General features: G+C 37.2%; 1 protein-coding gene across 3 annotated transcripts in view; it reads left to right on the forward strand.

Annotated features, from left to right (window-relative positions):
- The window catches only part of LOC110454443 (inactive phospholipase C-like protein 2), a 115,010-nt gene that overhangs the window by 81,788 nt on the left and 19,640 nt on the right, over window positions 1-13,582 (forward strand). For all 3 annotated transcript variants that reach the window (XM_021503938.1, XM_021503939.1, XM_021503940.1), the window contains exons 8-11: window positions 7,777-7,870; window positions 9,806-9,923; window positions 10,601-10,686; window positions 12,768-12,888. In XM_021503938.1, coding sequence (XP_021359613.1) covers window positions 7,777-7,870; window positions 9,806-9,923; window positions 10,601-10,686; window positions 12,768-12,888 — 419 coding nt within the window. The remainder of the gene's footprint in view (window positions 1-7,776; window positions 7,871-9,805; window positions 9,924-10,600; window positions 10,687-12,767; window positions 12,889-13,582) is intronic.

The following is a 13,582-nucleotide window of genomic DNA, read 5'->3' on the forward strand; positions in this document are numbered from 1 at the left end:
GAAGTTGTTTGGTATGTGAAGAATACCTTTGGTGATGTGTCTGACTACAGGGTAGGCTCGGGAAGAGGGAAGTTGTTTGGTATGTGAAGAATACCTTTGGTGATGTGTCTGACTACAGGGTAGGCTCGGGAAGAGGGAAGTTGTTTGGTATGTGAAGAATACCTTTGGTGAACGCTTTACCTAAACCTATGTCAATTAGGGGAACAACAACAAATAAATAAATTGTAAAACATTTTATTTAAGAACTGACGCTAGGTGGTGTTTATGCCACCTAGCAAGTAGTATGTTAGAGTTGTTCCCCTTGGCCTCGCATTTCGTCAAGAATGCATTGTGATTTGCTACAGGTTTCAGGTCGTCATTCAATATATTTACTGTCACAGTCGGCATATAGATATATCTTAGCTACGGTCTAGTTTATGAGTTTATGATTAAATCATCGATAAAAAGTTTGAAGAAATAAATCGGCTCAAAACGTATCAATGCCAATGTTCAATTCGGCCTCACCTGCGCCTCGGTCCGCCAATATTTTCCTGTTTTCGTAGGGCACAAAGACGTTCAATGGAAAGTTACATATTATGTTACACCGAAGTACTTCCACATCAACCATGTCAAACCCTTCAAAACCTTTATTATCATCAAAGGTGACGCTGGACAATAAATGATTACCATCATATTCATCGCTTCAATCTACACGTCCGCCATTTTATGACTTTTTTTCGATTTGAAATTCTCTCGCACACCTTTGGTCATTAATAGGATATACTGCCAGGAATATCGAAAGTAATGACAAAACAACCAATCAGAAGCCTTCTACTATACGCGTTCGGGTTTGGTTTAGCAACAACCCGACTTCACACTTCCTGGCTACCGATCAAAACCTACAGATCGAGAAACAGCATATGCCGTGCGTAGCAGCCTAAGCGTTAATATAACGTAAAAGGTTTTAATTTTATCATGTCTCCTTCTCTGCATTGCGGCATCTGAGTTTTCAAAATTTGTGACGTCACATCATTATTGAGCCATTGTTACATCACGTCACATGAAATAGAGTGTAATGTAGAAATTTCTTACACCCCTTTCTTACCCTGGACAGCTCTATCTTACATGGAAATGAGAGAAAAAGGTATCCCACATGGGACACATACCCAGAGGTCGGAGAAATCCTGTGACAGTACACATCAAAAGATTCAACGAAAGTGCCAGTTTAGCAGAGATGAGTAGTAAAACTGACGGATCTATTGCAAAGACACCAAAGGATCTTTAAAATTCCTCTGCAGAACTAACCTTTACAAAAATAGCGTGATGTTTTTATGGAACAGGCCAGACTGTTTTTCCACAACTGTGACACTTCATTAGGACAGTTAAAACAGGAATTATTTAAACTCGCAAATGTTGCAGCCATCTAGCTGTATGGATACTTTAAACATGGTGGCTCTGTCAGTTAGTTGAATTAATATAAGGATTGTCACCTGCCAAAAGAGCAAGTGAGCTTATGTCATGGTGCGGCGTCCGTCGGCATCCGTCGGCATCCGTCGGCGTCCGTCAACTTTTCCTTTTAACGACTTTTTCTGAAGAATGGACAGGCCTAGAGTCATGATATTTCGGTGATAGCTTCGTTGGTTGGAGCCTGACAAAGTTTGAGAATGAAAATGACCTTGACCTGCTTTCAAGGTCACAGCTGTCAATTATGTCAAACACTTTAAACGACTTTTTCTAAAGAACGAAAAGGTATAGAATCTTTATATTTGGCTGTTGGCTTCATGAGATAGAATCGTACAAAGTTTGAGAATGAAATTGACCTTGACTTACTTTCGAGGTCACAGCGGTCTAACATGTAAAAACTCTTTAAACGACTTCTTCTGAAGAACTAAAAGGTATAGAATCTTTATATTTGGCTGTTGGCTTCCTGAGATAAATCACGACAAAGTTTGAGATGAAATTGACCTTGACTTACTTTCGAGGTCACAGCGGTCTAACATGTAAAAACTCTTTAAACGACTTCTTCTGAAGAACTAAAAGGTATAGAATCTATATATTTGGCTGTTCGCTTCCTGAGATAGAACCTGACAAAGTTTGAGAATGAAAATGACCTTGACCTTCTTTCAAGGTCACAGGTGTCAAATATGTCAAAAACATCAAACGGCTTCTGAATAATCGAAAACATAAAATTATAATGTTTGGCTGGTGGCTTCCTAGGATAGAGCTCATCAAAGGTTGCGAATGAAAATGACCTCAACCTACCTTAAAGGACAGAGATCAACAGCATATTAAAGGATTTGTTCTTAAGAACCAAATGGTATGGATTCATAAGATTTGGCTGGTGGCTTTTTGGGATAGAGCTAACAAAGTATGAGAAGGAAAATGACATTGACCTACTTACAAGGTCACAGGGAAAAATATGTCAATTAACTTCTGAAAAAGAACCAAAAAGCATAGAATCTTATAATAATATTTGGCTGGTAGTTTCAACAAATGAAGCCAACAAAGTTTTATATTTGTAGTGCAATATAATATTCAATGGAAGATTTTGCAGTGACTGCTTAAATATTCAGGTTAGTGATACAGGCCCTCTGGGCCTCTTGTATTAAAGATACAATTAAGTCAGTACTTAGGATGGGTTCATTATATGCATGATACCTGACTAGGCAATCAGACTTGGGGACACGCAGGTAGCCAGGCTGTAGCAGACTGAACCAATGATTCTGTTTCTACAGCCAATTGTATGACTAATGGACACATTTCAGTCACCAAGGTGACTGAGCATTGCAGTAGTTAAAATCTTCAAAATTCAGTTGATAGCTTCAGACATCAGGATTCAGGGTTGGATTTGATTTTCTTGCTGGCCAAGACACGTATTTAGTGGAGTAGCCCAGACATGGTTGTGGATATAATTTTCTTCTTAGAAAATGAAATGTTTTTATATTGATTTTGTTGCTATGGACATAAGGCAGTTTTAAATGAGAAGAAAATTGTTAAACTGTTGGGACTGCCATGTCTATAGAAGGCCTTTATCTGCTTTTCATTATAAAGATAGTCATTCTGACTGGGACCTACGATTGTGAAGTCGGGTTTCTATTCACATCTCTGTAGTCTGGTCAAACAGAATTATGATTCCTCCTTAACCCCATTACAATGACAGCAGTAGGGGGATGTCCAGCCTACTGACCATTCATATGTATTTGTATTTATGTATGGGAGTCAGATGTGTAATTTGTTTGTGCAGGCCAGACAGGTGATAATTCCCGGTCCCAGATTGTCACTCAGACGTAATCATTGTCCCCAGGGAGGGGGCTCCGTGATATAACTGTCACATCTCATTACAACCACCCCATACTATCAGTGCTGTTAAGTCTTCTATAGACGTCTGTACTTCTCAAGTTTTGTGTGTGTTACCATCAGTGATATTTATCTTCTATAGATGTCTGTACTTCCCAAGTTTTGTGTGTGTTACCATCAGTGATATTTATCTTCTATAGACGTCTGTACTCCCCAAGTTTTGTGTGTGTTACCATCAGTGATATTTATCTTCTATAGACGTCTGTACTCCCCAAGTTTTGTGTGTGTTACCATCAGTGATATTTATCTTCTATAGACGTCTGTACTCCCCAAGTTTTGTGTGTGTTACCATCAGTGATATTTATCTTCTATAGACGTCTGTACTCCCCAAGTTTTGTGTGTGTTACCATCAGTGATATTTATCTTCTATAGACGTCTGTACTCCCCAAGTTTTGTGTGTGTTACCATCAGTGATATTTATCTTCTATAGACGTCTGTACTCCCCAAGTTTTGTGTGTGTTACCATCAGTGATATTTATCTTCTATAGACGTCTGTACTCCCCAAGTTTTGTGTGTGTTACCATCAGTGATATTTATCTTCTATAGACGTCTGTACTCCCCAAGTTTTGTGTGTGTTACCATCAGTGATATTTATCTTCTATAGACGTCTGTACTCCCCAAGTTTTGTGTGTGTTACCATCAGTGATATTTATCTTCTATAGACGTCTGTACTCCCCAAGTTTTGTGTGTGTTACCATCAGTGATATTTATCTTCTATAGACGTCTGTACTCCCCAAGTTTTGTGTGTGTTACCATCAGTGATATTTATCTTCTATAGACGTCTGTACTCCCCAAGTTTTGTGTGTGTTACCATCAGTGATATTTATCTTCTATAGACGTCTGTACTTCCCAAGTTTTGTGTGTGTTACCATCAGTGATATTTATCTTCTATAGACGTCTGTACTCCCCAAGTTTTGTGTGTGTTACCATCAGTGATATTTATCTTCTATAGACGTCTGTACTCCCCAAGTTTTGTGTGTGTTACCATCAGTGATATTTATCTTCTATAGACGTCTGTACTCCCCAAGTTTTGTGTGTGTTACCATCAGTGATATTTATCTTCTATAGACGTCTGTACTCCCCAAGTTTTGTGTGTGTTACCATCAGTGATATTTATCTTCTATAGACGTCTGTACTCCCCAAGTTTTGTGTGTGTTACCATCAGTGATATTTATCTTCTATAGACGTCTGTACTCCCCAAGTTTTGTGTGTGTTACCATCAGTGATATTTATCTTCTATAGACGTCTGTACTCCCCAAGTTTTGTGTGTGTTACCATCAGTGATATTTATCTTCTATAGACGTCTGTACTCCCCAAGTTTTGTGTGTGTTACCATCAGTGATATTTATCTTCTATAGACGTCTGTACTCCCCAAGTTTTGTGTGTGTTACCATCAGTGATATTTATCTTCTATAGACGTCTGTACTCCCCAAGTTTTGTGTGTGTTACCATCAGTGATATTTATCTTCTATAGACGTCTGTACTCCCCAAGTTTTGTGTGTGTTACCATCAGTGATATTTATCTTCTATAGACGTCTGTACTCCCCAAGTTTTGTGTGTGTTACCATCAGTGATATTTATCTTCTATAGACGTCTGTACTCCCCAAGTTTTGTGTGTGTTACCATCAGTGATATTTATCTTCTATAGACGTCTGTACTCCCCAAGTTTTGTGTGTGTTACCATCAGTGATATTTATCTTCTATAGACGTCTGTACTCCCCAAGTTTTGTGTGTGTTACCATCAGTGATATTTATCTTCTATAGACGTCTGTACTCCCCAAGTTTTGTGTGTGTTACCATCAGTGATATTTATCTTCTATAGACGTCTGTACTCCCCAAGTTTTGTGTGTGTTACCATCAGTGATATTTATCTTCTATAGACGTCTGTACTCCCCAAGTTTTGTGTGTGTTACCATCAGTGATATTTATCTTCTATAGACGTCTGTACTCCCCAAGTTTTGTGTGTGTTACCATCAGTGATATTTATCTTCTATAGACGTCTGTACTCCCCAAGTTTTGTGTGTGTTACCATCAGTGATATTTATCTTCTATAGACGTCTGTACTCCCCAAGTTTTGTGTGTGTTACCATCAGTGATATTTATCTTCTATAGACGTCTGTACTCCCCAAGTTTTGTGTGTGTTACCATCAGTGATATTTATCTTCTATAGACGTCTGTACTCCCCAAGTTTTGTGTGTGTTACCATCAGTGATATTTATCTTCTATAGACGTCTGTACTCCCACAGTTTTGTGTGTGTTACCATCAGTGATATTTATCTTCTATAGACGTCTGTACTCCCCAAGTTTTGTGTGTGTTACCATCAGTGATATTTATCTTCTATAGACTTCTGTACTCCCCAAGTTTTGTGTGTGTTACCATCAGTGAAAATTATCATCTATAGACTTCCGTACTCTACCTTTCTGTGTTTCTATTTGTATTCGTTATGTTATATTTTCTACAATGATCGTCTTGTCAGTATGATGTATAACATCCAAACTAGCTATAAAGGGGGAGAAGAGCCAACGCCGTTCCAATATTAGGTAGGATCCTTTTGTTGGGTGTTGGCTACCTTGACGGTATGCCGGGTGTCCACTCAGTTGTGTGATTAAATTGTAGGGGTAGGAGTTTCCACAACATACACCAGCTTACAAGATTAATATGATGGATATTTTTTTTTATTACCAACCGGTTTTGCCAGTTATGGCTCATCAAGGTCAAAACTAGCTGTTACATTGTCAGCTAAGACTGAGGTCAATATATGAATATCACTAGGCACAAACATAATATTAAGTCTAAAATATTAAGTCTTAACAAGATATTGTTGGCTGAAGTTAAAAAATCTTCACAGATCTTTCTCAAATTTCAAATGGAAGTCCTCATGGTCCAAAGTTTGCATGTTTTGTGTTAAAACTCAGATCAGTAAATAAAGATGGCAGCCACCTTGAAGTTTTAGAGTTAAAGTTTGTTATTGCTGTTTCTCAAGAATATCTGGGTAATTTCTTCTTTAGATTTCATGTATAGGTTTCCCTTGGTCACTAGTTATGTTTTTTTACAGTTCATGTTTGTTATCACTATTTCTAAAACCAAAAAAAACATGCTTTGAAAGAGAGAAAAAAAAATCAAGGTTTTTATATACCGCCTCATCACAAACTAGTTCGTAGGTCGTCTCAAAGCGGTTCACAAATTATTATCCGTGGTTATAGGGCCTTTGCAACCAGCCAATATCTTTCTCAACTCCCTGGGGAGCATACAGCGGTGCTGCCATTTTGGCGCTCACAGCTAGCATTCAACAATTTTGCACTGTCCAACCACATACTCATTTACAGCTGAGTAGACTGGAACAAGCGGAGTAAAGTATCTTGCTCAAAGATACAACACAGTGCCGTGACTTGAACCTGCAACCCTTCGCTCACGAGCCCAACATCCTACCACTAGACTACCATGCCTCCGCAATCTCAAACCCAGCAGTATATAATTTTAATCAAAAGTTACCACAATGTGAATTTACTTTTAAAAGACTAAAAATCCAACAGATAAGAGAAATTAAGAGAAAAATATCAAACTTACAAAGATCAGTTTTACACAGAGCTAATTCCAGATGGTGGGAGCCAAGATCCTGCATGGATCTCTTGTAATTCAAACAGCTTCTTCTAATTACTGTTGAGGCTTATTATATACATATATGATAATATTTGGACTTTAGCATGCTGGGATGTAGAGCTACCAAGTTTGATCAAATTAACCTTCACACATATTGAAAGTCACAGGGGTCAGATGCATTTAAATCTGCAAACACCTCCTTCTCAATAACCAAAAAGTCACAGGGGTCAGATGTGTTTAAATCTGTAAACCCCTCCTTCTCAATAACCAAAAAGTCACAGGGGGCAGATGTGTTTAAATCTGTAAACCCCTCCTTCTCAATAACCAAAAAGCCACAGGGGTCAGATGTGTTTAAACCTGTAAACACCTCCTTCTCAATAACCAAAAAGTCACAGGGGTGAGATGTGTTTAAATCTGTAAACACCTCCTTCTCAATAACCAAAAAGCCAAGTCACTAGGTTGGTACTATAAAACGACTATCATTATAATTTGCATTCTGGTATATATTTCTAAAGTGTTATTACAACACGGTAAAACGAAGTTTTCAGAACCACTGATTCGTTCAGTAAGTTGATTTATATAGTGTACTTGCCTGGAGGTAAAATATGCTGGTCCAGAAATGTTCATTTGGGTATGGGTAGACTTTGGGACTGGTCAGTTGGGAAGGTAGACATACATTTTGATTGCTTGCTGAACTTGAATTTTTCTTGACTTGTACAAAGCTCTTATCTTGGTTCCTCATTCCCTGTACATACCATCAGTTGTTGTAGTAAACTATCACATTAATTGATACTGATGGTATTGAATTTACTAAACACACATCCTTTTCTCTTTTACAGGTGCAGAGGGTAACAAAAGAAAAGTGTTTGGAAATAATTAACAAATTTGAGCCTTCCAAAGATGGCAAAAACAAGGGCCGTCTTGGTATTGATGGTATGTTGAAATTTAATTTTGCTGATACTGTTGATCTCAGGTTAATATCAATCTGATGTATTCCACAGAATATTTTTAATATTCAGGTTTTCCAAAGGGTCTAGTGAGCTTTTGCTGTAGCTTGGCGATCGTCGTCCGTTGGTCTTGGTCAACTTTTTACTTGAAACAACTTCTTCTGAATAACCAGGAGGCCCTGGAGGGCGATGATAGTTGACCAGTAGGTATCTGGCATGGAGCGCTATAAAGTTTCCACAAATAATTGACCTTGACCTTTTTCTAAGGTCAAAGGGGTCAAATATGTAAAAAAAACCTTTAACAACTTCTTCTGCAATACCAGGAGGTCCTGGGTGATGATATTGGATCAGTAGCATGCTGAGATAAAGTTTCATTTAGTCTGGAACATTCTTAAGCCAATGAGACTCAATATATGGAAATATTTGCAAAATTACTTTTATTGAAAATATTTTCTCATGATTGCTGAAATATCGAGGTGAGAGATGACAGGCCCTCAGGGCCTCTTGTTTTAATCATATTATCTCATTATTTATCTTATTTAATTTGGGGCGATTAACAGGTAAAACATGTAAATGCACTGAAAAATTGGAATTAATTACTTGTGTCATAACTCCGATGAAACTTGTGCACTCCTTCAGATTCTACACTGATACTCCTAGGATCCCCGGATCTGTTACTATAGTGATGACAAAAGATATACTTAGTGCGAAGTGTAAAACGACTGAAAATTATATCTTCTTTACTTATAGTATATGGTTGTTATTCATGAATGTATGTGGTTATCTTCATTCAAAGAAACACATTTATAAAATATAATCTATGGTCAAACTTCTAAATGTCATATATACAGCACTCACAATCAGTTAATCAACCACTTGAGATTAGAATTTTCCAGATTGCGCAAACTGCTATCGATTGGAGACTATAAATGAAACATTGAAAAACTTGTTTGTAATTGGTAGGAATTCAGCTTCGTATTTCCCTTGATTGGATTAAATTTGTTTATATTGACCATGAAATAGCTGATTAATGATGCCCTTTTCACTCTGGGGGATAACACTCATCACAATAGACCAAGCATTGGCGCCAACAAGAATCTGAAGGATTATAATAGCACTGGTAGCCATGGAGCAAATTACTTAAAAATTAAAATGTTTTATATAGATCTTTTGTTTGTAAGCAATATTTATTTTCCAACTCTCACCGTTAATTTTCTCCTTGTAAGATAGATACAGTAAATACAACTTCATAACGGGCTCGCCAAAGGGCCAAGGGAGGTAAATGAGACAGCTTCTGTTTATTGGAATTACATAAACTTTCAGCTTTTAATTTCATCTTTTCCTGAATCACAGACATGATTCAAATAAAACTGGCCCGATTAGGAAGACATTTGGTTTGCATAAGCTTTTAAAGGGGCTTATTTAGAGGAGTCTTCTTAAAGCGAGCCAGATATTAAAACCTCTGGTAAGATTCCATTGGGAATTGTGTACTTGGCAAATTGGTGTACTGATCACATATAAAGGGATTGAAGTTGTTTAGGTTATAAAAAATCTATAAACTTATTATAACTCTTTACCTGATCAGTGATGCAACAATTGAGCCAATTGACCTAATTAGGGCCCCGCATTTGCGATGTTGATACCCTATAGCTATCGCGGCATTTGTCTGTCTGTTCGTCTGTCTGCCCACACATTCATTTTCAGAGATTATCTTTCATTGAATTTGACAAGGTGACACACTGTGATATGTATGTGTACAATAGGGTTTATTTTAAAAGGATTCTGAGGTCATGAAGGTCACTGTTACTAAAAAATACCAAGGGGCTATGGTCATGTCAGTATATACCTACTTTGTATCAATTGTAGACATGGTATGTTTCAATATTTCAAATTCTTAAAAACAATTCCTCTGTGTTCACAGGGTTTACCGTCTATCTTCTGTCCAAAGAATGTGATATATTTGATTCAGAACATCTGACAGTTTGCCAGGACATGACACAACCACTAAGTCACTACTTTGTTGCCAGCTCACATAATACGTAAGTATGTAACACTACCGGGTCACATAATACATAAGTATCTTACACTACTGGGTCACATAATACGTAAGTATGTAACACTACTGGGTCACATAGTACATAAGTATGTAACACTACTGGGTCACATAATACGTAAGTATGTTACACTACTGGGTCACATAATATGTAAATATCTTACGCTACTGGGTCACATAATACGTAGGTATGTAACACTACCGGGTCACATAATACGTAAGTATGTAACACTACTGGGTCACATAATACGTAAGTATGTAACACTACCGGGTCACATAATACGTAGGTATGTAACACTACTGGGTCACATAATACGTAAGTATGTAACACTACTGGGTCACATAATACATAAGTATCTTACACTACTGGGTCACATAATACGTAAGTATGTAACACTACTGGGTCACATAATACATAAGTATCTTATAGCGAGTAACATAATATTTAAGTATCTTACACTAATTGGTAACATAATGAATAATTATGTATAATCAGGTTACATAATTCATTAATATGTTATACTGGGTCACAAATAAATCGGCATTTTACAATGGAAACCTTATATATTCGATGTGGATGTGACAATGACAGATCGGGTGAAGGCATCTGCTATACCTTGTAAAACATGTTGTAATATATGAGTTCCAACTCCTGTTTTTCAGATATTTAATGAAGGATCAGTTACAAGGTCCTTCGAGTGTAGAGGCGTACATCAGGGCACTCAACAAGGGATGCCGCTGTGTGGATTGTAAGTTGGAGATGTTTAGATTTTAATGTTATACAGTGAGTGACATTATAGAGGTAGCCATAAAACCTGAACTTGTTAAACCTGTAGGAGTTGTATCATCTTCATTTGATCAACAATTCCTTGAATTAACCTAAAATGTCAACAACTGTCTTTCTTCCTAACAGCTATTCTGTACCAGCTGTTTCATATAGCCTTTAGACTTCAGAGGTATTGAACAAAATGCAATGATAAACTATGTCAATATAACACAGTTTTTACCTGTGTCATGTTTTACACCTGTGTGTTTACCTTGACATAGTTTACACCTGTGTTAACCTTGACATGGTTTACACCTGTGTTTACCTTGACATAGTTTATACCTGTGTTAACCCTGGCATGAATTACACCTGTGTTAACCTTGAAAAGTTTACACCTGTATGTTTACCTTGACATAAATTACACCTGTGTTAACCTTGAATAGTTTACACCTGTGTTAACCTTGACATAGTTTATACCTGTGTTAACCTTGACATAGTTTGCGCCTGTGTTTACTTTGACATGGTTTACACATGTATGTTTACCTTGGCATAAATTACACCTGTGTTAACCTTGAATAGTTTACACCTGTGTTTACTTTGACATATTTTATACTTGTGTTAACCTTGACGTAGCTTATACCTGTGTTAACCTTGACATAGTTTATACTTGTGTTAATCTTGACATAGTTTATACCTGTGTTAATCTTGACATAGTTTATACCTGTGTTAACCTTGACATAGTTTATGCATGTGTTTACTTTGACATGGTTTACACATGTGTGTTTACCTTGATATAGTTTATGCCTGTGTTTACTTTGACATGGTTTACACATGTGTGTTTACCTTGGCATGAATTACACCTGTATTAACCTTGAATAGTTTACTCCTGTGTTAACCTTGAATAGTTTACACCTGTGTTAACCTTGATATAGTTTATACCTGTGTTAACCTTGATGTAGTTTATACCTGTGTTAACCTTGACATAGCTTATACCTGTGTTAACCTTGACATAGTTTATACCCTTGTTTATCTTGACCTAGTTTACACCTGTGTGTTTATCTTGACCTGGTTTACACCTGTGTGCTTACCTTGACCTAGTTTACACCTGTATGTTTACCTTGACCTAGTTTACACCTGTGTGTTTCCCTTGACCTAGTTTACACCTGTGTTTACCTTGACATAGTTTACACCTGTGTTAACCTTGATGTAGTTTATACCTGTGTGTTTACCTTCACCTAGTTTATACCTGTGTTAACCTTGACGTAGTTTATACCTGTGTGTTTACCTTGACCTAGTTTATACCTGTGTTAACCTTGACATAGTTTATACCCTTGTTTACCTTGACCTAGTTTACACCTGTGTGTTTACCTTGACCTAGTTTACACCTGTGTGTTTACCTTGACCTAGTTTACACCTGTGTGTTTACCTTGACCTAGTTTACACCTGTGTGTTTACCTTGACCTAGTTTACACCTGTGTGTTTACCTTGACCTAGTTTACACCTGTGTGTTTACCTTGACCTAGTTTACACCTGTGTGTTTACCTTGACCTGGTTTACACCTGTGTGTTTACCTTGAGTTTACACCTTTGTGTTTACCTTGACCTATTTTACATGTGTGTTTACCTTGACCTAGTTTACACCTGTGTGTTTACCTTGACCTAGTTTACACCTGTGTGTTTACCTTGACCTAGTTTACACCTGTGTGTTTACCTTGACCTGGTTTACACCTGTGTGTTTACCTTGACCTAGTTTACACCTTTGTGTTTACCTTGACCTATTTTACATCTGTGTGTTTACCTTGACCTAGTTTACACCTGTGTTTACCTTGACTTAGTTTACACCTGTGTGTTTACCTTGACCTAGTTTACACCTGTGTGTTTACCTTGACATGGTTTACACCTGTGTGTTTACCTTGACATGGTTTACACCTTTGTGTTGATCTTGACCTATTTTACACCTGTGTCTTTACCTTGACCTATTTTACACCTGTGTGTTTACCTTGACCTATTTTACACCTGTGTGTTTACCTTGACCTAGTTTACACTGGTGTGTTAACTTTTACAGTGGACTGTTGGGATGGACCTACCGGTGACCCAATCATCAAACATGGCCGAACACTGACCACTAAAATTACATTCGTGTCTGTCATAGAAACCATCAACAAACATGCATTTGATATATCTGAGTAAGTATTCCTACATTCCGTAGAGTTAATTTGTTGAACTTTGAGTTGATATTAACTTCTTTGTGGTCTAAATATTTATTTTCACTTTTCTTTGTGTGGTTTTGAAGCTTAAGACATATGATTATTATAAGGAAATACTACTTTTACGATTGTTTCATTTGCATAATCAAACAAAGATGGTATATAGAAAAATACTTTTCAAGGTCACAGATTTCAAATATGCTGAAATCTTTAAATAACTTTGGCTGATAATTGTGTACCTTCACCTTAATTTAAGGTCACAGTGGTAAAATATGTTTAAAAAATACCTTTCAATTTGATTGGAGGGATTTGAATCAAATTTTTCGTGAAGAAAGGAATTTGTGGAGTTAAGGCCATTGAAATTTTACTTTCTGCTCCAGAAACCTTGTAAGAACATTAAGCAGGGGGTATATCTTTGTGAGCTTGCTTACAGTTTCTTGAGGGAGGTCCAGACTCATTACCAAGAGGGAACTGAAATGTCAGCACTTCCTTTTTTATACGCCCGTCAAAGACGGGAACGTATTATGTTATCACGTGAGCGGGCGGGCGGGCAAACGATGTCCGCTCGATATCTCGAGTAATTATTAACGGATTAACTTCAAACTTCACAACAAGGTTAATTACCATGAAACCTCGGACAAGTTCGATAACCGCCATTATCCGACCATAATTT

Source organism: Mizuhopecten yessoensis, unplaced genomic scaffold (assembly GCF_002113885.1).
Source record: "Mizuhopecten yessoensis strain PY_sf001 unplaced genomic scaffold, ASM211388v2 scaffold7841, whole genome shotgun sequence".
Lineage (NCBI taxonomy): Eukaryota > Metazoa > Mollusca > Bivalvia > Pectinida > Pectinidae > Mizuhopecten > Mizuhopecten yessoensis.